The sequence below is a fragment of the Piliocolobus tephrosceles genome, chromosome 1 (assembly GCF_002776525.5).
Source record: "Piliocolobus tephrosceles isolate RC106 chromosome 1, ASM277652v3, whole genome shotgun sequence".
Taxonomy (NCBI): Eukaryota; Metazoa; Chordata; class Mammalia; order Primates; family Cercopithecidae; genus Piliocolobus; species Piliocolobus tephrosceles.
The window spans coordinates 39,501,359-39,524,194 of NC_045434.1; the positions used below are offsets into that span (position 1 = coordinate 39,501,359).

The 22,836-nt window shown below is 40.4% G+C and overlaps 1 protein-coding gene across 2 annotated transcripts in view; it reads left to right on the forward strand.

The window, feature by feature from the left end:
- Window positions 1-626: 626 nt before the first annotated feature.
- DHX9 (DExH-box helicase 9) overlaps window positions 627-22,836 on the forward strand; it is a 48,144-nt gene continuing 25,934 nt past the window's right edge. Inside the window, exons 1-13 of one of the 2 annotated variants that reach the window (XM_023203487.2) lie at window positions 646-779; window positions 4,207-4,339; window positions 4,850-4,990; window positions 14,256-14,367; window positions 15,800-15,912; window positions 16,519-16,667; window positions 18,067-18,203; window positions 19,024-19,070; window positions 20,579-20,715; window positions 21,021-21,110; window positions 21,194-21,355; window positions 21,494-21,571; window positions 22,423-22,614. In XM_023203487.2, coding sequence (XP_023059255.1) covers window positions 19,040-19,070; window positions 20,579-20,715; window positions 21,021-21,110; window positions 21,194-21,355; window positions 21,494-21,571; window positions 22,423-22,614 — 690 coding nt within the window. In that variant the 5' untranslated portion in view covers window positions 646-779; window positions 4,207-4,339; window positions 4,850-4,990; ... (3 more) ...; window positions 18,067-18,203; window positions 19,024-19,039. Of the gene's footprint in view, window positions 780-4,206; window positions 4,340-4,849; window positions 4,991-14,255; window positions 14,368-15,799; window positions 15,913-16,518; window positions 16,668-18,066; window positions 18,204-19,023; window positions 19,071-20,578; window positions 20,716-21,020; window positions 21,111-21,193; window positions 21,356-21,493; window positions 21,572-22,422; window positions 22,615-22,836 lie in introns of both variants that reach the window. The other variant, XM_023203486.1, reaches the window with a different exon arrangement.

Here is a 22,836-nt window from a genome sequence, read left to right on the forward strand (position 1 = left end):
AAGTAGCTGGGATTGCAGGCGCCCGCCCCCATGCCCGGCTAATTTTTGTATTTTTTTAGTAGAGACGGGGTTTCACCACGTTGGCCAGGCTGGTCTCGAACTCCTGACCTCAAGTGATTCGCCCACCTCGGCCTCCCAAAGTGCTGGGATTACAGGCACCGCGCCCGGCCAGTTTCTTTCTTTCAAGAGTGGTTGGCGTTGGGACTATCTGAATCAATACAGTAACTACGCCTACTGAACACCTACTACCTGCCAGGTATTGAACTAAGCCCCCCCTTCATATGCCATTTCATGTAATTATCTCAACAATCCTACCCAGTTAGCAGCAAGGTTTCCAGTTCTGCCTTCAAAGGGAACCTCCTCTCACCAGAGATCCCTATGACAGACCCTGCGAAACATTTTGCTGCATCAGAATGCTACAGGTCGTCAAATCCCTAACACGCGCAAAAGTGGGTAGCGGATTATCGCGGGTAGCGGATTATCTAGAGTAGCAGGCCTGGCCCGCTTCCCGCCTGGCGCAGCGCATCTCCCTAGCAACGAAACCCTTCCGCGCCGCGAGGTGGCTGAGCCCCGCCCCCTCCATTGGCGCGCCCTCACCATCCCCCGCCCCGGCGCGCGTTCTGCGCATGCGTACGCTCGCTAGTCCCGCCCCCTCGCGCCGCGGTCGGAGCCATTTCGCCGATTCCTCCATGCGAGTTGCAGTGCGTTTCTCTGTTGTCTCCGTGGAAGGCCAGAGTCACACACGGTCCTAAGAGCTGGGCACCAGGAAGCGAAGGCTGGTAAGGGAGAGACTTTCCGACCACCGTGCGGGGCGGCGGGGTCGCGGGCGGGCGGCGTGGACCGTGGCTCCGCAGCCGGCTTTGTTGCGAAGCGCGGGCGGCGGCGGCGGCTGGGAGTGGGGGAAGGGACTAGCCGCCCGCGGGTCCCCGGATTGCGGGTTGCGTGCGCGCCTCGCCGAGGTGCGCTTGCGCTGCCCAGGCCGCCTGTGGCCCCCTCCCCTTCGCCCAGCGATTCCCGCTGCTGCCTCTAGCAGCCAAGGCCCGCTTCCTCCTCTGGCCTGCGTACGCCGGAGCACCGCGGCGGCTGAGGGAAGAGGGTGCATCGCCTGTGGTGGTTGCCGCCGGGGCGCCACTCACCTAGGGCCTTTCAGTCATTCATTCAAGCCACAAATAACTGGCGCCGTCGTGCAGGCCTTGTGGCTAGAGCAAAAAGAAATTAAAGAATGTAAAGGGAGAGCGCCTTTGGCTAGTATAGCGAGGTGAGGCGTCTCGAAGGAGGAAGGCTTTGAGCTGATAACCTCGGCCGACGCGAGGGAAAAGCAGAGCCTGCAGAAGCGGAAGGGATTAGTTAGCGCCTAACGGCAGAGACTGGGCGGGAGCTGAAAGCAGGCCATGTGACTGGAGTGTGGCGAGAAGGCCTTCAAAGGAGAATGGGTTTTAGGGCGGCAAGAGTGGAAACAGAAACTGTATAGGACAATATTTAGCCGGGTGTGCAGTAGTGGTGGCAGGAGAGATGGGGAGAAACAAATGGATAGGGGACGTACTTTGAAGGAGAAATGCGCAGTGGTGGAAGGTAGTAGATCTGGAGTCAGGCTACGTTTTCTGAAATTCTTGATTTTTTTTTTTTTTTTTTTTTTGACGGAGTCTCGCTCTGTCGGCAGGCTGGAGTGCATTGGCGCGATCGCGGCCCGTTGCAAACTCCGTCTCCCGGGTTCAAGTGATTCTCCTGCCTCAGCCTCCCGAGTAGCTGGGACTACAGGCGCGCGCCACCACGCCCAGCTAATTTTTGTATTTTTAGTAGAGACGGGGTTTCATCATGTTGGCCAGGATGATCTCGATATCTTGACCTCATGATCCTACCGCCTTGGCCTCCCAAAGTGTTAGGATTCCAGGCGTGAGCCACAGCGCCTGCCCGAATTATTGTTCTTCTAATTAGTAGCTCTGTCTTCCTGAGGCAAGATACTGTCTCAGTTTCCTTCTCTAAAGGGATAGTGGTCTTACCTATACAAGATTACTAAGGATTAAGTAAAATAGTTCCATTTAGATAATCTATTATGAATATTGTTTGACACACAGTAAGGGTTCTACAAGGGATAACTGGAGAATCTTTAGGGAGTGGACGACTCTCAACTTGTGCCAGGAGTAACTTGGTGGATGTTGTGCCGTTTATGGAAACCGAAATGTAGGGTAGGGTGTTGGAACAGATTTGAGGGGAAATTTAAAATTCTGTTTTTGACTGAGATGCCAAGATAGCATGCAGATGGGTGAGTTAGTGCCACAGTTGGATGAACTTGATTTTGGACTTTAAAGAGAAACGACGGGCCGGGGGCTGTGGCTCACGCCTGTAATCCCAGCACTTTGGGAGGCTGAGGCGGGCGGATCAAGAGGTCAGGAGATCCAGACAATCCCGGCTAACACGGTGAAACCCCGTGTATGCTAAAAATATAAAAAATTAGCTGGTCGGCCAGGCGCGGTGGCTCAATCAAGCCTGTAATCCTGGCACTTTGGGAGGCCTAGACGGGCGGATCACGAGGTCAAGAGATCGAGACCATTCTGGCTAACACGGTGAAACCCCGTCTCTACTTAAAAAAAAAAAAAAAAAAAAACTTGGCGGGCGCCTGTAGTCCCAGCAACTCGAGAGGCTGAGGCAGGAGAATGGCGTAAACCCGGGAGGCGGAGCTTGCAGTGAGCTGAGACTCGGCCACTGCGCTCCAGCCTGGGCCGCGACAGAGCGAGAGTCCGTCTCAAAAAAAAAAGAAAAATTTAGCTAGTCGTGGTGGCGGGCGCCTGTAATCCCAGCTACTGGGGAGGCTGAGGCAGGAGAATCGCATGAACCCTGGAGGCAGAGGTTGCAGTGAGCCGAGATCTCGCCACTACACTCCAGCCTGAGACTGAATGAGACTGTCTAAAAAAAAGAAAAGACTAAACCTTCAATATATATATTTGGGCATCCATAGCATGTAGTTGGTATTGAAAATTATGGGGTTGTATGAGACTAGGGAGACATGAGTTTGATAGTATAGTCCTTCATATTACTCATTCACCATGAGGGCATGTTTAATTATTCACGAGGTGGAATTTCCAGATAAACATCTTCAGCTTTTCACGGCTTTTTTGTTAATAGGACATTCCCTTCACCAGATGGATGACCAGAGTTAGACTGTGATCAGTCAATCGTAACAAATTTATGCCAGGGTACAGTTTGATGCATTAGATGTAGGTGCTAACAAAATGCATCAAACGTGAAACGTGAAGCAGACGGTTTAATGCTGGTAATAGGATTCGTTTCACAGCAAAATAAATTCATAGCACATTTTATTTTCTCTGGTTATAAATGTAGTCTCAGATATCTTCCTTACAGTTTAGACTCAGCATTTAGACTGATAGGCTCCATGTCTTCTGGTATTTTATAGAATGAGGCAGAGAGGGAGTGCCAAGACTGATTTTTGCATTTCAAGAAAACTTTAGTATCCTCAAATTTTAATAAATAATAAGGCCTAAAGGAGAGATTTGGTATAGAACATTTAAGTTAATAATAGGTCACTGTCTTCAGTACTGAGTGCTTAATGTATTTGAACTTTATTATATTGTTAATACATGACCACAACTTTGGAAACAGTATGCTAATGGGTGTAATCAGAATGAGAATAAAACATTGAGTTTATATGCAAATAAGAGCTGTTTCTTAATATATAGTTGTTTGAATTTGAATTTAGGCCTCTACTGTGGGTGGCTTGGAAGTTACTAAACTTTCTAAGTCCTAGTTTAGAAAGGAAGGAAGTTTAGGAGGGAAGCTTCCTGAAAAGACAATGATAGTACCCATCGTATCTGTGTGGCGTTGTTGTGAGGATGAACTGAGTTAAATAATAAGGTGCCGGTTGTAGAATGTAGGGCCTTATATAAAATACTTTGTAAAAAAAGATAAAAATCACTCTTAGTCCCCAAAGATAACCATTTTAGGGGGTATTTCTTTCCAGTCTTGATCATGTATATGTACTTTTCATGTAGTTCACATCATACCATTTTGTATCCATTTTCTTACAACATGTAAAAGTTTCAATTATGTCATTAAAATTTATTTATGGGAAGTCTTAACAGCAACATGATAGAATATCCTGTTTAACCTAGATTCAGTAATCCAGATAATTGGTTCCTCCCAGTTTTTGCTATTATAAATTGTGTTTTTAACTGACTTTTGTTTTCTTAGATCTGAAGAAGACACTTGAATCATGGGTGACGTTAAAAATTTTCTGTATGCCTGGTGTGGCAAAAGGAAGATGACCCCGTCCTATGAAATTAGAGCGGTGGGGAACAAAAACAGGCAGAAATTCATGTGTGAGGTACTAAAGAATACAGTTTGCATTTATGTGATTTATGAGGTTCATTTTGGGGTTAAAGAATGTTTTCTGTTTGGAGATGTTAATGTGTTGCACATTAGGAAACGACAGTTTATTATTGTGACTTGACTGCTATTCTTAATCATTTTCGAGTCATCATTGCTTTTAAAGCAATCTGGCAGGTAAATTATTCTAATTAGAGCCTGTATCTTCCTCAGCACCAGTAGTCGGGATGGGAAAAGTTGGATCAACTGTTGGCAGTTTTACAAGCACCTTTAGAAAGCAGAGCAATTCTTGATTGCTTCAAATCAAAGTGCTTAAATACAAATGAAGAGCTTGTTCATGGATATTACAGAATCAGATTGTAGTGTGAACCTTCTGTTATATGAGCAAAAATAGCTGAACCTCTTAGCATTGTTTTTGTGTTATCACTATACAACACAATTCAAGCTTTTTCTTTCGAGTGTATTTCCTAAAGTTAACTGTTTTGTTTTTTGTTTCTTTTTTTTTAAGGTTCAGGTGGAAGGCTATAATTACACTGGCATGGGAAATTCCACCAATAAAAAAGATGCACAAAGCAATGCTGCCAGAGACTTTGTTAACTATTTGGTTCGAATAAATGAAATAAAGAGTGAAGAAGTTCCAGCTTTTGGGGTAAGTGCCTATGGCCAAGCAGTTGAGATGTGTGTTGCAAAGTTGTACAAACTTAATATGCATAAGAGACTCAGGATAATAATTTTTCACTGTTTTCATATATATCGTGTTTCTTAATGAAATTTGGTATCTTGTTTTCTCTCAGGACTGTACAAAATTTCTGAAGATGTGGATTGCATTCTTATTATGTACCTGTCTTAGGGGCTTGAGAAATTCCATTGATCTTTGTGTCTTACGGTTTTATTTATTTCATGTATTCATACACCAGAAATTTCAGAGTCTGTTATGTTCCATTCATTTCCAGTGATAATACTTTTTTTCTTTTTTTTTTTTTTGAGACGGAGTCTCGCTCTGTCGCCCAGGCTGGAGTGCAGTGGCTGGATCTCGGCTCACTGCAAGCTCTGCCTCCCGGGTTTACGCCATTCTCCTGCCTCAGCCTCCCGAGTAGCTGGGACTACAAGCGCCCGCCACCTCGCCCGGCTAGTTTTTTGTATTTTTTAGTAGAGACGGGGTTTCACCGTGTTAGCCAGGATGGTCTCGATCTCCTGACCTTGTGATCCGCCCATCTCAGCCTCCCAAAGTGCTGGGATTACAGGCTTGAGCCACCGCGCCCGGCAGATAATACTTTAAATAGAAAAATCAGTACTATTTTAGACATGTTTGCTCCCATTGACACTCCCTCTACCCCCCACCCCAGGTAAGCAATGAGTCCTTGCTCTGTCACCCAGGCTAGAATGCAGTGACAACCATAGCTCACTGCAGCCTCAAACTCTTGGGCTCAAGCAATCCTTCATCCTTACCCCTCTTAGTAGCTGGACTACAGGTGCATGCCATCACTTCTGGCAAGTTGTTTGTTTTTTGAGGTAGTCTTGCTCTGTTGCCCAGGCTGGAGTGATCTTGGCTCACTGCAACCTCCACCTCCTGGGTTCAAGCGATTCTCTCCTGCCTCAGCCTCCAAGTAGCTGGGATTACAGGCATGCTCCATGGTGCCCACTTATTTTTTGTATTTTTAGTAGAGATGGGGTCTCACCGTGTTGGCCAGGCTGGTCTTGAACTCCTGACCTCAAGTGATCCATCCACCCGCTTCGGTCTTCCAAAGTGCTGGGATCACAGGCATGAGCTACTGCACCTGGCTGACATGTCCTTATATAACAAAATAGTATTTTATGCAATAGATATTTTTGTGTTTTTTATATCATGATTATTTTAATTATGTAAGTATGCAACAGATACCTCTTGTCTAGTAGGTTGTTTTTTGGGGATTTTGTTTTGTTTTTCTGCCTTTTTTGTTTTTGAGGCTGGAGTGCAGTGACTATTCATAGGCTCCGTCAGACTCTTGACCTCAAGCCATCCTCCCACCTTAGCTCTTCCCCTGTAGCTGGGACTGTGGGTATGTGCCGCTACACTGGGCTTTACTAGTTTTTAAGAAATAAGCTTTATTTCTTTCTCTTTTTTTTTTTTTTTAAGATGGAGTCTCGCTTTGTTACCTAGGGTGGAATGCAGTGGCACAATCTGGGCTCACTGCAACCTCCGCCTTCTGTGTTCAAGCAATTATTCTGCCTCAGTCTCCAGAGTAGCTGGGATTAACAGGTGTGAGTCACCACACCCAGCTAATTATTATTATTTATTTATTTATATATTTTTTGAGACAAGTCTTACTCTTGTTCCCTAAGCTGGAGTGCAGTGGTGGAATCTCGGCTCACCGCAGTCTCTGCCTCCCGGGTTCAAGCGATTCTCCTGCCTCAGCCTCCTAAGTTTCTGGGATAACAGATATCTGCCAACATGCCCAGCTCATTTTGTATTTTTAGTAGTCGGGGTTTTACCATTTTGGCCAGGCTGGTCTCAAACTCCTTACCTTGGCCTCCCAAAGTGCTGGGATTATAGGCATGAACCACCACCCCCCGCCCACGCCCAGCTAATTTTTGTATTTTTAGTAGAGATAGATTTTCACCATGCTGGCCAGGCTTGTCTTGAACTCCTGACCTTAAGTGATCCGCCCCCTTCAGCCTCCCAAAGTGCTGGGATTACAGGCGTGAGCCACCACACCCGGCCTGTCTATGCCAGTTTTAACAGGGTCCTGTTACTGAATTTTTGTATTCTGACTCGTTATAAAAGAAATCTTATTTTCTTCCGTTCCTTTGCCTAACGATAGACTTACTTTTTGGTAGATTAACTGCTGGATAATTATAGTATCTTACAGTCTTTAATTTCATTGGTTTGCCTCTGTAAAATGAAGGGATTGGGCAAGATGATCTTGAAAATGCCTTCTGGTTGAGAAAACAGTTTTACATGTTTGAAGTCCTTGAAGTCTCTATTCATTCTTTATCTTTTAGGCTCTTCTGTATAGTCTTGTAGATCTGCTGGTGACAAATTCTCTTTATTTTCTTTTCTGAAAATACTTTTATTTTACCTTCTTTAAGAATATTTTCACTGGATATAGAATTCTGGGGTGCCAGATTTTTTTCTCCCTTTCAGTATGTAAGTGGGAAAAAAAAAGTTTTTCTTCTTCTCTCATACCCCAATAATCAACGCAGAAGATTTCTGTGACTAAATGTGGGGCGGGGGTGGGAGGCTTTTTCCACACACACCAAGCCAGTAATCAGTTCTTCAGCAGACACTAGTTGGGTATCCACGAGTTCAACTCTGACACTGCCTGGAGATAGCATCAGATCCCGCAGGGTGAAGGCTCAGTCCCACAAGACTCCCCAGCCCCTTCAGACACCACCTGCAAGTCTGGGCCTCTAGAACGTCTGACTGACTAGCTTCAAGTTATGGTTTTCATGACTGCCTCTTTGGGGTCAGTTAATTTACTAGTGTGGCTTACGGAACTCAGGAAAACCTGCATTTATAAATTATAAACCAGTTTATTATAAAGGATACTACAAAATACAGTTGAAGAGATACATAGGGCAAGATATGGGGGAGGTGGCAGGGAGCTCCCATGCCCTGCCTCGAACACCATTCTTCAGGAACCTCCATGTGTTCTGCTATTTGAAAGCCCTCCAAACCCTGTCCTTTGGTTTTTATGGAAACTTCATTATTCAGTATTGATTAAATCGTTTGCCAATGGTGACTTGACCTTCAACCCTTCTCCCCTCACCAGAGGTTGGTAGGTGGAACTGAAAGTTCTAGACCTCTAATCTTTCCTTGGTCTTTCCGGTGACCATCCCCCACACTGAAGCTACCTAGGGCCTGCCTGCCGGCAGTCAACTCATTAGCATACAAAAAGTCTCCACTTAGGAGATTATAAAGATTTAGGAGTTCTATGCCAGGGAAATGGGATTGAAGACCAAATATACTTTTTTTTTTTTTTTTTTGAGATGGAGTTTTGCTCTTGCTACCCAGGCTGGAGTACAATGGCATGCTCTTGGCTCACCGCCACCTTTGCCTCTGAGTTCAAGCAATTCTCCTGCCTCAGGCAGGAGTATCTGGGATTACAGGCATGTGCCACCATGCCCGGCTAATTTTGTATTTTTAATAGTGATGGGGTTTCTCCGCCCTGGTCAGGCTGGTCTCCAACTCCCAATCTCAGGTTATCTGCCTGCTTCAGCCTCCCAAAATGCTGGGATTACAAGCGTGAGCCACTGTGCCTGGCCAGAGACCAGATATGCTTTAAAGATAACATGACATTGTCTACTTCCTGTTTTCTGTAAGAAGTCAGCTATAATCGAATCATTCTCTCCTATATGTAATGTGGTGGTCTCTGTTTTTAAGATCTTTTCCTGTTATTTTTGGTTTTTAGTAGTTTGACTTACGTTGTGACCGGGCATGAGTTTTTTTGTGTGTGTGCATGCTTAACTTGTTCAGGGTTTGCTGAGATTCTTGAATCCATAGATATATGTATTTCACCAAATTTGAGAGACTTGGCTATTATTTAAGATATTTTTTGTTGTATTTTTTCTTCTTTCCTCTTGGGGTTTATATTTAAGACTTTTGATATCCCAGAGGTCCCTGAGGCTCTCTTTTTTTCTTTCGTATCATTTTTTCCACTCTTCAAATTGAATAATTTTTATTGATTATCTTCAGATTCTGTGATAGTTTTTTTCTGTGCCTTCCATTTTGCTAAGCCCATCCAATGTATTTCAGACACTACCATTTTCACTTTTAAAACTCTCCAGCTTGTTCTTTTTTTATATATGTTTTATTTCTCTGGTGGCTTATCTTTTCATTCATTATAAGTGTATGTTTGTAATATAAATACGGATTTCTTTTATGTCATGAAGCTTAATTCTAATAGCTGCTTTAAAATCCTTGCCTACTACTGTTAACATCTGAGTCATCTCAGGGTTGGAGTCTATTGATAGGTATATTTTCTTGAGGTTGAATCACATTTTCCTTTTTGTATATCAAATAATTTTGGATTGCATCCTGGGCATTGGAATATTATGCTATGGAGACTCTGAAATAGTGTTATACTCTTCCAGGGAGCATTGATTTGGTTGTTGTGTTTTGTTTTTAATCAGGCATTTAATTTGATTGAATTCAAACTACAAGTGCTGTCTTTTGGGTGTTAACTCAAATCTCATCTCAGTTTTCTGATTATTTAAATAGGACAGCCGTGGAAGAGTCCTGCAGGTCTCCTTTGGAATCTACTCTGTACATGTGTGGTTTTCCAGGGTTAGCCAGAGATTTCATATACAGAATTTGGGGCTCCTCCTCTCTGGCTGTTTCCTTTCCAGCATTCCCTCACTTTCTAGCAGCTTTGCTTTCCCTGAACTCTAATTCGGATTCTTCAGGCCAAAAAGATGGTTTCCCTGGAATTTTAGCTGCCTGGGATGGCTTCCCTCAGGCTAAAAGCTACAAATAAGCTGGAAGTAGACCCTTGGTACTCCGTGCGAACCATTTTAACTTCTCTCAAGAATCTACTTGCTATTTTTTGGTCATTTTTTTATTGCCTGCACATAGTTCTGGTGTGTTGTGTGTGTGTTTGTATTTTTTTCCCCCTAAAGTTTATGTTATTTGCAGGAGGGTCAGTCTTACAGGAACTTATTTCGCTACAACCAGAAGTAATCCCATATGTCATTTTTTTATTAATGTTTTAACATGGCTCAGATGTTTTCTATTAAATGCTCTGTGGATTTCCTGCTTTTCTTATTTCCTCTGTTCCAGCTACACTGTACTTCTTAATAGGTCTTCAAATATGCCCTCATCTTTCTGCCTCAAAACTTTTATACCTGTTTCTTCTACCTGAAGTACTCTTCCCTAGCTGTCCTATTTTATATTATAAATTCACTGTCACCCTCAGATTACTTCCTAAACTCCTTCAGTGCTTCATTTTTCTCCATAACACTTACTTTTAACTCAGTGTTTCTCAACTGAAGACAATTTTGTCCCCCCAAGGAACGTTTGGCAGTGTTTGGAGATATTTTTGTTGTTGTTAACTGGGGGCGGCCACTGACATCTAGAAGACGAAGGCCAGAGATGCTGCTAATAACCAACAGTGCACTTGACAGCCTCCTACAACAAAGAATTAACCAGCCTAAAATGTCACCAAGATGAGAAACCTTGTTCCAACGTAATTTATTTTTGTTTGATTGTATGAGAATGTAAGTTCATGAGGGCAGGGTGTTTTTTTTTTTTTTTTTAGTTCATTCCTCTGTCCCCAACATTTAGAATGGTTCCTGGTCTATAGTAGACCCTTGAATGTTTTTTGGTTGACTGAATAAATGAATGGATGAATTTGGGGGAAGAAATTATAACAACCCATTTCTACTTTTAACCCCATAGTCCATTCTTGCATTGCTATAAAGAAATACCTGAGACTGCATACTTTATAAAGAACAGAGATTTAATTCGCTCACAGTTCTGCAGGCTTTGCAGGAGGCATGGTACTGGAGTCTGGTTGGATTCTGAAGAGGCCTCAGGAAATTTAGAATGATGGCAGAAGGTGAAGGGGGGAAGCAGGGATGTCCAGGAGCAAGAGAAAGTAAAGGGAAAGATGCCACACACTTTTAAATGACCAGATCTCAAGAGAATGCACTCGCTGTTGCTAGGATAGCAGTACCAAGGAGAATGGCACTAAACCATACATGAGAAACCCACCTCGTGATCCAGTTACTACTCTTCAGGCCGTACCTCCAACATTGAGGATTAAAATTGAACATGAGATTTGGGCGGGGACATGTAACCAAGGTGTTACCAGCTACCATCTTCATCTTACCTCCTCATTCTAGGCAAATCCTTTTTCATATCACTTACTTCATCTGAAACTTGCCCTTTCATGCAATAAATTACATTTGTCAAAAGTGAGCGTGTAGAGGATATTTTAAAATTTTTTTGCTGTGGACAGTTGTAGAATATTGAAACTCTGTTTCAGTCATCTGGCTGCAGCACTTTCAATTTTATTCATTTCTAACTGCTACCCTTAGATTATTTTTGGAGCATCCCAACATCTTACTCATCTGTTAATATTTCAGTTTTTAATTAAAACAATCCTTTTGTAAAAAAAAATGTGTTATAATCAAACCTAAAAGAAAAATTTAAGAATAGTGTCTTAATATAATCAGATAGCCAGTTAATGTTGAGATTTTTCTGATTGTTTTATAAGCTTTACCCCTTACATTTGGTAATGTCTGGAGATGTTTGAATTTGAAGAAGGTGTGCTGATGGCGTCTAGTGGGTAGAAGCCAAGGAGTTAAAAACTCTGGTTTTCAGAACAACTTTCTGCAACACATTATCTGGTTGAAATGTCAGTGGGGCTAATGTTGAGAAACCTTGGTCTATAACCTCATCACTAGTTTTAGATAACTTATACTTTTAATTTGCTTTTTAAAATTATGAGTGAAATCAAACATCTTTTGATCTTTAAGGATCATTTACATATATATTTCTGTGTACTGCCTGTACGTGTATCTCCTGTTTTTTTTTATTGGATTCTTGGTCTTTTCCTCTGCGTTTGTTTTATTAGCAATATTAACTCCTTATCTGCGATGTGTCACAAATATTTTTTTCTCAGTTTGCCCATTATAACTTTACTTGTGTTTTTTACCGTATCAAAAAATTTTTTTCAATGTAAAATATGCGCACATACCCCCCCCTTTTTTTTATTTCATCATCGTTCAGCTTTATTGATCACATCCTCCAACCCAACACATTTTTCTGTTTTCTCTGGCACTGGATTCTCTAATTATCTTTCTGTCTGTGACTGCTCCTTAATTTTTTTTAATCTTCCTCTTGGTAGAATGTGGAACCATATCCTTAAGTATTCATACATAATACTACTGCAAGCTTGGGTATTCTGTCAGATACTTGTGTCTTTTCGTAATGAGCACATCAGGACTTGACTATTACCTAGGCTAAATCATCCAGCCTGGGTGACAGAGCCAGACCCTGTCTCAAAAAAAGAAAAATGGCGTGGCGGCTCACACCTGTAATACCGACACTGGGAGATAGAGGCAGGAGGATCACTTGAGTCCAGGAGTTCAAGACCAGCCTCAGCAACCTAGACCGCATCTCTACAAAAATAAAATAGAAATATTAGCTGGGAATGGTGGTGGCTGCCTGTAGTCCCATCTACTCCAGAGGGTGAAGTGGGAGGATCACTTGAGCCCAGCAGGTTGGGGCTGCAGTGATCTGTCATTGCACCATTGCACTCCAGTCTGGGTGATGGTATGAGACCCTATCTCAAAAAAAAGTTTTAAAATGGGAACAGATTGTGAGAATAGAAAAAAATAAATGGCCTATAGCATTGCCAATGTTGCTAAAATCTGTGTATTTTTGTTTAGATATTTAAATGTATATTTTAATGTGATAAATACATGTTGTGTATGCTATTTTTATAACCTACTTGAAAAAGTATTTTCTCATATTGCTGACTGTAAGGCAGAGCCAAGATTATGTACTGTGACATTTTGAATACTCTTTATACCTCACCTATTTTAATTTATTTTGAAATGTTAAAAAAGGAAATCCTCCCCATCACTGGAAAATAGAAGTTGCATCACTCAAACACCTCAATTCTCATAGGTTAGGAATTTTCTTTTAGGTTGGTGTAGATAAGAGAGTGGGGTAGAGAGGAATTTGAGGCCCTGGAGTGGCAAGGTGGTAGAGGAGGACAAGTTAACATTGTGGTGCCAGTACTGCCCACTGAATTTTTCTGGGCCTTGGTTATTAGGGCTGACCCCTTGAGTAGGTTCTACTTTGTCTCCATAACCCCAACCTTGGAGGTTATCCTTCAAGGTATAAGCTCTCTAGAGGAAAGCAGAAAAGAAAAAAATTCACAATGTACTAATAACACCTAGCTTTAGAAATGCTGACGTACATATTGGCAGAAGCAAAGTGGTAATGTGAAAAAGTAACAAAGCGGCCAAAAACCCTAATAGACAATTGGAAATTTGAATTTAGATCTAAGTGAAAATTTTAAATTATGATAATAGACTATTTAGATAACAGTGTCTGTCAAAACTCTGGAATGATAAGAGGAACAGTCATTTATTCAAAAGAACATTGGTTACACTATTGCACAAAAAACAGCTTTTTGAATGAATTTTAGTAAGCTTTCATCTCAGAATAAAACAGGAAGAAATTAATAGCGATAAAATCAGAAATTGCTGAATTAGAAAGTAAAAATAAGTGAAATTTTTAAATGTTCTTTGCAAACAGAAATAGTCCATCCCATCTAGTTAAGGAAAAGTTTACATAGATCTCAGTTCTTTATCCTAAAACCCATGTGGTTAGATGGGTTTGAGAATTCAGAATTTTCCTTAGTTTAGAAAACCAATACATTTTATGTAACAGCACATCTGAGGCAAAACCCTGTAATTAAACTTTCCTAATACAGCGTATTAATTACTTTATAAGAAAAATATCTACTCGGTGATCATTTTAATAAAGGCTTTGGAAAAGGCATTTGATAAAATTAAACACTAATGACCAATAAAATACTTAAGAAGTGGAGTAGAAAAATACTTACTTGACTGCTTTAAAGGGTATTATCTAAAATCAGTAGTAAACACTGCACTAAAAATGGGCCCCAGAGCAGTGTTACTCAAAATGTTACAGTTTGTGAGGAGGTAACTACAGAAATAAGTAGACAATTAGAAATACAGTATTGTGACAGGTTGTTCCCAGTGGATTAGGGGAAACATTCAGCCAGTTCTTCATTGCAGTTTGAGATGCACTGCTCTACAGACTTAACCTCTAAACAAAGATGGTAATATTACAAAGAAAGGAGGCGTGACATATGGGTCTCTTAAATATTAAAAGAATGTATTAGTCCCTGTGAAGGCGAAAGGACTGACAACTGCCTTGACTTTTTCTCTTGCAGATAGCATCTCCGCCCCCACTTACTGATACTCCTGACACTACAGCAAATGCTGAAGGAGATTTACCAGCAACCATGGGAGGACCTCTTCCTCCTCATCTGGCTCTCAAAGCAGGTGAGGGACTTGAATGCGTGCACATGATGGAGAATAAGATATATACAATCTTGATCACCATCTCTATTTCTCATTTTGGGTAGAAAGAACTGCAGTAAACTCTTGATGTTAAGAGACAACCCAAGGCCTTCATAAATTTGCACATACTACCAGATCGTTTATTTTTTTCTTAGAACGTGTGGTACAGCATAGTTGTTTGCTGTGATTAGCTTTTACTAAATTTTTCTCTGAATAAATAGATTTTGCATAGGCTAGAATATTTGGTGAAAGAATATTATGAATTGCCTTTTCTTGTTCCTTATTCTTAATATGTTGTTGACTTGTTTACCCTGTGGATCCTGGCCATTGCTGAATTCTATATGCAGTAAGTCCTCAGTAGGTTCTTGGAAACTGCAGAATGACTTACAGCAGGTCCTAGAATGACTTTATTTCCTTCAGTGTTATTCTCTTACAACATTGTTTAAAGTCTTCGTTTCCAAGAATCTAGCAGTGACGTCAAGTGAGGACTTAAGTGTATAGTCACAGCTTGTATTGGGATGTCTACCATGTGGTAGATTAGGATTTTGGTCAGATTGCTTAAGTCTCATATCTGTTATTTATTAAATATGATTGCTTTGAGGGATAAACTTCTTTAAATGTATGTAATAAACTTAGAGTTAATAGTGCTAGCTGCTGTTTTTACTTATTTGGCGTTTTCATCAATAGTTACCTTATTTCCGTCACTAGTCCTAGCAGGTAGCTATCTTTTCAGAGTCACATTTATCAAAGAAATGGTTTTATCGTTCAATCTGTTGTTACATATGTAACAAGTTTAAAACAAAGCTATATTGATAATATATGCTAAATTAGCCACTTCCTGTTACAGCCACTTCTGTCATTCACTACTAAGCTAGCTTCCCCCTGCATATTAGCCTCAGAATTTGTAGTTGGAACCTGTACTTCAGGGATTGATGTAACACTTTTCAAGTAAGCCATGGACATTTCAGGCTCCTTTCCAAATTGAAACCATAAATTTCTAAACATGGAGGGCCAAAATATAAATGAGGATAATTCTTTTTTTTTTTTTTTTTTTTTTGAGGCAGAGTGTCACTCTGTCACCCAGAATGGAGTGCAGTGGTGCAGTCTTGGCTCACTGCAACCTCTGCCTCCCAGGTTCAAGTGATTCTGTCACCTCAGCCTCTCTAGTAGCTGTGATTACAGGCACATGCCACCATGCCCGGCTAATTTTTGTGTTTTTAGTAGAGACAGAGTTTCACTGTTTTGGCCAGGCTGTTCTCAAACTCCTGACCACAAGTGTTTCAGCCTCCGGAAGTGCTGGGATTACAGGTGTGATCCACCATGCCCAGCCATAAATTAGAATAATTATTTAATGTATTTGGGATTTTTCTACAGTTACGACTCATTAAGAGAACAATTTTTTTTCTTTTAACAGAAAATAATTCTGAGGTAGGGGCCTCTGGCTATGGTGTTCCTGGGCCCACATGGGACCGAGGAGCCAACTTGAAGGATTACTACTCAAGAAAGGAAGAACAAGAAGTGCAAGCGGTAAGGCCAGCACCCTAGGTTACATCTCTGAGAATGTGATTTGGGACTTAGTTAACAGTAAGGCTTAGGATATTAACAAGTTAGTAATTGGGTGCATTTTTTAAGAGGTTATTCGAGACTACTTATTAGCACAAGTCATCATAAAGCTAAACTACCCATTTACTCTTGTTATTCACATTGCCTATGGAGGAAAGAGTATTTTTTCTTGGTAATAATAAAAAGGTTTCCTCTTCAACTTTACAGGAAATGTAATTATCTCAGGGGACCTTATTTTATGAGCACTTAGAGTAAAAAATGTCTTTAGTAGTATAGCTTATTTTTCCACTAAATGTATTCAGAGTGTTAAAACAAGCACAAAGAAGTTGTCATTTTTTTTTTTTAGGAAGAATTTAAACGCAATGTATTAACCAATAGCTTGTTTCTATAATAGGGCCTTTAGATGCAGTAGAAACTAATTCTGGTTCGTTCAGTTTTTGACTAGGATTATAAACTATCAAAACAGCTTTTGCATTATAAAGGATAGTACAAAGACGGTATTAAAACTTTCTGGGTCTTAAGTGTGTATAACTAAACTTAATGCAGCCAAATTTATCATTGATTCTGCAGACTCTAGAATCAGAAGAAGTGGATTTAAATGCTGGGCTTCATGGAAACTGGACCTTGGAAAACGCTAAAGCTCGTCTAAACCAGTATTTTCAGAAAGAAAAGATCCAAGGAGAATATAAGTACACCCAAGTGGGTCCTGATCACAACAGGTTTGCTTGTTTCGTTCTTTTCCTTCTGTAGTAAGTTAAGGTGGTTTTGGATATTCACTGTTGAATATAATCTATTTTTGTACATTGGTTAATTGTGTGGATTAGAAGTGAGTTGTTAAAAGATACGTTGATTTGCCGAAGAATAATTATTGATATGTATTGTGCAGTTTCCATGGTTTTCACGAGTGTGAATTTTAGCTGTGTAAGAAGTTCAGCGTAAATCTGCTTTTTGTCATGCTAGACATTTGAGATGCTCCTTTGAATCTTAGAGGCAAAAGTCATAACCACAAGTGCTAGTTTGTCCCTAGTTGATTTAAAAACCATCCAAAGGTGGTGATTTTTTTCACCTTGGTATTGTTAGAGGCCGTTACTATTTCTTTAATGGGTCAGGTTAGATACTTAAGTTTTGAGTCCCAGAAGTACATTGTATTGCATCTACATCCACATTTCACTTAAGCCTTGAAAACTGCCAGCTTTCTTAGGAGTCCTATTAAAATTTAAGGGCTTATCATAAGGTCGAAAAGGAACAGCCTTGGTCTTTGTATGTGGGGTGTACTTTTTTACTGTTAAATGTATAAAACTGAATATAAAGGGAGATCGTTTTAACAGTATGTTTCTCAGCCTGCTTGCTGTTCTTCCTGAGAGCATTCCAGGGTGTAGTAATTATTACTCCCAGGAAGGCTCATATGGATTAGACTTTTCTGGGGAGCGATGTATTTTTATTTGAAGGGAGGGGAGGTTGTAATGGAAACCTTTTTGAATGATTCAGTTTGCTGTCCGTACTTACGAAATAAATTATCCAAATATATTAAAAAATATTTTTATCGAAAATCAAAGTGTTCTCCCTTGGATGCATCTAGCGACCCTGAAATAATTATTATTAATACAAAATTTTGTCACTGATCAAAATGATATTTAGAGCATGGTTCCCCCTTCCTCCCACTGTTTTGTTCAATCCTGAATTCTCAAATATTTCTGGTGTCAGCCTTTTAAAACCCTCAGGTTGCAAAGGAGTGATACATTTGTTGATGATTTGTTTTCTTTCATATTTTGTCTTTCTGAACGGATTGGGCTTGGTAGCACTTGGTGACTTTAAGAACAATAAGATAACTAAGTGTGCCTGAAGCTCATCGTTGCAGACGTTTTTTGTTATCAGTATCTTACCATAGATTTCTGATACAAAGCAGTGAAGAATTCAGGAAAAGACAATGTGGGAGGCACAGACAATTGGGGGAGCCAGGACAGCATTGCTCTTTGTATGTCCTTTTATTTAAAGGCATAACAGACAGCAACACCAGAGGTCTGTGTTCATACACACATGTGCTGCTGCTTAGGCTGAACTAAGCAATCACATGGGAAACTATTGTAAACTGATTTCTGGTGTCGCTGTTCCCCCTAGGTGGAGGAGAATGAGATTGAGTGCTGACTTTAAGCCTGGCTGAGAAACATACTGGCATCGATGTCATTAATGAAAGGGTGGATGTTGTTCCCCTGAAAGCCAGTGGCCTTTGACCCCTGAAGCCGCTGTGCCTGAAGGTCAGTTCACACGAGGTATAGGAAGGAGTCTTAACATTTATTTTTTTCTTAAGCCTCACCCAGCCTTTTATTCACACCACCAAGTCTAGGTTAGAATGTATCTGAGCAGTGAAGGGACCAGAATGCATAGTTTTCAAAGGGCAGTTTTTCCCTTACTAAAACCTAAATTCATTTTTTAGACTCTGCTAGCAGTTTTAGATGTAATGTTACAACATGTGTTTCATTCTCCAGGACCTGATTTAAATAAATGTGGTAAAAATAGGCTAAGTTTTTTGTCATCCAGTGCTGTTTCCAACTGCAGGCAGACGTGAGAACTCTGCCTCAGGAGCCATTGATTATGCACAAAGTGTATGTGCATGTGTGTTTGTGTATATTAGCTTAATAGATCGCAGTCATTAATGGGTGGCCTATGCAAAGGAATCTTACAATAATTATAACCGTAATGTAAAACATTTGGGGCCTGCTTTATTTCTTGGCTCCAAGCTAAGTGGAAAATTCCTTTTCATGGAATGTGTTATAGCTCTTGAGACTCCAGCCTTTGGAATAAGAGTAAGTAAATATAAAATCTAATACCCTAACGTTTTCCTTTCATGAACAATTGGCTCATCAACTTTGATTATAGTTGTCTTATGCCATGTTGTATATTATATGAAGTTTATATACTTCATTTGTTCTAGGGTTGGGCAGAAATAAATGTTGGTAATTTTTTTTTTTTCTGTGATTTGCCTAAGCAGTTGGAAAGCCTGCCTGACTTGGGAGACCTGGATTTGCCAGTTTCTAACAGTGAAATTTCTAACCTTGCTTGTATATGTTGTTACAGGAGCTTTATTGCAGAAATGACCATTTATATCAAGCAGCTGGGCAGAAGTAAGTGTTACTGTTTCCCCAATATTCCAAGTCTTTGTATAGAGAAGGAATCTTCACATTTAAGTCTTGAGCCACATACACAGAAGCTGTATTATTGAAAGAGCACATGATATAAGATAGCATCTAGAGTATATTTTAGAATATTAGTAATTATAAATTAGAGGCAAAGTCTCCCAGTTTGCATGTGAAAACAGACCATGTTAGTGTAGTATTTCAAAGGTAAGACACAGTGGGATGATTAGGAGTCTGCCAGCGTCAGAATTTTAAACTTTTTTTTTTTTTTGAAACGGAGTCTTGCTCTGTTGCCCATGCTAGAGTGCAGTGGTGTGATCTCAGTTCACTGCAAGCTCCGCCTCCTGGGTTTACCCCATTCTCCTGCCTCAGCCTCCCCAGTAGCTGGTACTACAGGTGTCAGTCACCATGCCCAGCTAATTATTTTCTATTTTTTAGTAGGGACAGGGTTTCATCATGTTAGCCAGATGGTCTCAATTTCCTGACCTTGTGATCCACCCACCTCAGCCTCCCAAAGTGCTGGGATTACAGGGGTGAGCCACCGCGCCTGGCCTTAAATCATTTTTTCATTTTTATATATAAAATGAGTTACTTTGAGTGGACGGGTAATACTAAGGGAAAGAGGATAAAGGCAGGCTAACTTATGTCAGCTCACTTAACGAGGTTAATTTGGCTAGTTAGGCAGAAAGGTATCTTCGTAGTCCTTTGCTTTATATTCATCTCTCCTAAAGCTGAATGATACTGGAGGAGAGGAAACTTTCTATTAATATTTTCTTTAAGGATATGAGTAACTTAGCTTTAGTTTAATGCTGAAGTCAGCAAACTATAGCCCTCTGGTCAAATCCAACGTACTGCCTGTTTTTATAAGAACTGTTTTATTGTGTAACATAGCTACACTCATATTTTAGACTTCACAGGTCACACATTGTTATTTTCGTTTAATTTTACAACTCCTGAAAAATGTAACGCCATTCCCAGGCCTGTGGTTTGACAAACTCTATTGTCAGTAACTGCTTTCACACATTAAAGGCAAAGTTGAGTAGTTGTGACAAGGGACTATATGGCCTGCAAAGCCTAAAATATTTATTATTTGACCCTTTATGGAAAAAGTTTCCCAAATCCTGGTCTAGTTAACCACTCTGGACCCAGTTACTGGTTTATTTTTTACTCTTTGTCTTTTCAAACTATGTTTTCTTCCCCTATTTTAATGCCCGATGATCTTAACAGTGACAACTTTGTTGAAATAGGTTATTTGCTTTCACAGTATTGATTTGTATGAGTCCTAGTATCAGCCCGTAATCAAAACAGTTGCTTATTTAGTTGCTAAGCTGTTGGGCAATTTCTTTTGTTTAGCAGATATTAATAGAATAAAAATGAACTAGAACCCATGGCATACACTGTATTTGAGGGCTTCTTGTGTACGTAAGCCCATAGTTTCTTGTGATGTTTCTTCACTTAGGTGATTTCTTTCTGATAATCCTGACCTTACATTACAGGGATTTTTGCACGAGAACATGGATCAAATAAGAAACTGGCAGCACAGTCCTGTGCCCTGTCACTTGTCAGACAACTCTACCATCTTGGAGTGGTTGAAGCTTACTCCGGACTTACAAAGAAGAAGGAAGGAGAGACAGTGAGTCTTTAGATTTAATAGACTTGTGAGATAGTGTAAGATTCAATTTAGCTCTTGTTTAGTATTTGGCTAAAGAAGTTTAATTTCAAGGAATCTTACCTCAGGAAATGAAAATGGTCCTGCTAATCATCTCTCTCTGGCATGATGTTCATAATAGGCAGTGAGTAAATAATCATTGAAGTAATTCTTGCACTAAAGGGAACTGACTGTTGGTTTAGGAATATTGTAGACTTCGTGTTGACTGTATAGTCTTAGTCCCATTGTAGTAGATTTGAGTAGTGTTATTTGTGATCCTTTTTCCGTAGGTGGAGCCTTACAAAGTAAACCTCTCTCAAGATTTAGAGCATCAACTGCAGAACATCATTCAAGAGCTAAATCTTGAGATTTTGCCCCCGGTAAGCATAAAGCTGTTTAGTTCACATTTGCCTAAAACACAGTAGACAGGCAAGTCATATTTTTTTTTCTTGCTTTTTAATAGCCTGAAGATCCTTCTGTGCCAGTTGCACTCAACATTGGCAAATTGGCTCACTTTGAACCATCTCAGCGACAAAATCAAGTGGGTGTGGTTCCTTGGTCACCTCCACAATCCAACTGGAATCCTTGGACTAGTAGCAACATTGATGAGGGACCTCTGGCTTTTGTGAGTGCAATATTGTTTTTGAGATGAGACTTGTGTTTTACTCTTGACTATACTTTAGTATGTCTAGGTAAAAAATGGATTTATTTTGAAGCCAAATTATATGCTTTTGTTTGACCATGTTGGCTTTTTGTTTTACAGGCTACTCCAGAGCAAATAAGCATGGACCTCAAGAATGAATTGATGTACCAGTTGGAACAGGATCATGATTTGCAAGCAGTAAGTCTGAATTATTTAGACATGTAGTGCCCAGAGTTTCAGAACATTCTAGGTTTGGGTAAAAAGTCAAAGAATAATACATTTTGCCCTTTTTAGGATGGCAAATCAAAAGATATGTACTGAACTGCTTAATCCTAGTGAGCCCAGAAGTTAGTTGCTATGAGTTGAGGGCCTGGGAGATAATTTCACTTCTTAATGTAATTTAGTAAAAGTGGAGAGATTCAGGGCAGTAACTCCTTTTGTTGTTGTTGTTTGTGTTTTCCAAATAAAAAATTAAAATATTAGAAGGAGTGCATGTGCGATGTTCAGGGACAATGAGAAAATTTAGTTTTTGGACAACACCAAAAGATACATTCTTCAGAAATTTAGTGAAAAGAAGCAGTTCTATTAGAGAAATTTTTTGAAAGAAAAAAAAACATTTTATCACTAAACCAATGGAAATGAGTAAGTTTTTTAGAGATGGAAGTTTGGTTTTTTTGTTTGTTTGTTTTCTCGAGACAGTCTCACTCAGTTGCCCAGGCTGGAGTACAGTGGCGTGATCTCAGCTCACTGCACCCTCTGCCTCCTGGGTTCAAGCCGTTCTGCCTCAGCCTCCCCAGTAGGTGGGATTACAGGCGCACGCCACCACAGCTGGCTAATTTTTGTATTTTTAGTAGAGACGAGGTTTCACCATGTTGGCAAGACTGGTCTCAAACTCCTGACCTCATGATCGTCAGCCTCCCAAAGTGCTGGGATTACAGGCGTGAGCCACCGTTCCCGACCTCTAGAGATGGAAGTTTTTTGAAGGATCAAGACAGTTGCTTCTGATGTATTGGTAGACATTTAACTAAAGTGTGACTTTTCTAATGCAGATCCTGCAGGAGAGAGAGTTACTGCCTGTGAAGAAATTTGAAAGTGAGATTCTGGAAGCAATCAGTCAAAATTCAGTTGTCATTATTAGAGGTGCTACTGGGTGTGGGAAAACCACACAGGTTCCCCAGTTCATTCTAGATGACTTTATCCAGAATGACCGAGCAGCAGAGTGTAACATTGTAGTAACTCAGGTAAGTAGTAGACCAACCATGAAATACCTAGAGACCAGACTATTTCTAATTCTTTCTTTAACTACTTTTTATAATTATATGAGAGTTAGAGTGTTGTGCCCTTGAAATTAAATTAAAAAAAAAAAAAAAACCATAAAAAGAACTTCAGTCTTTTTCTAATCTCCAGTATGCTACACTAGTAAGCAGAACTGGACTATGAGGGATTCTTTTTATCTGGGCTGA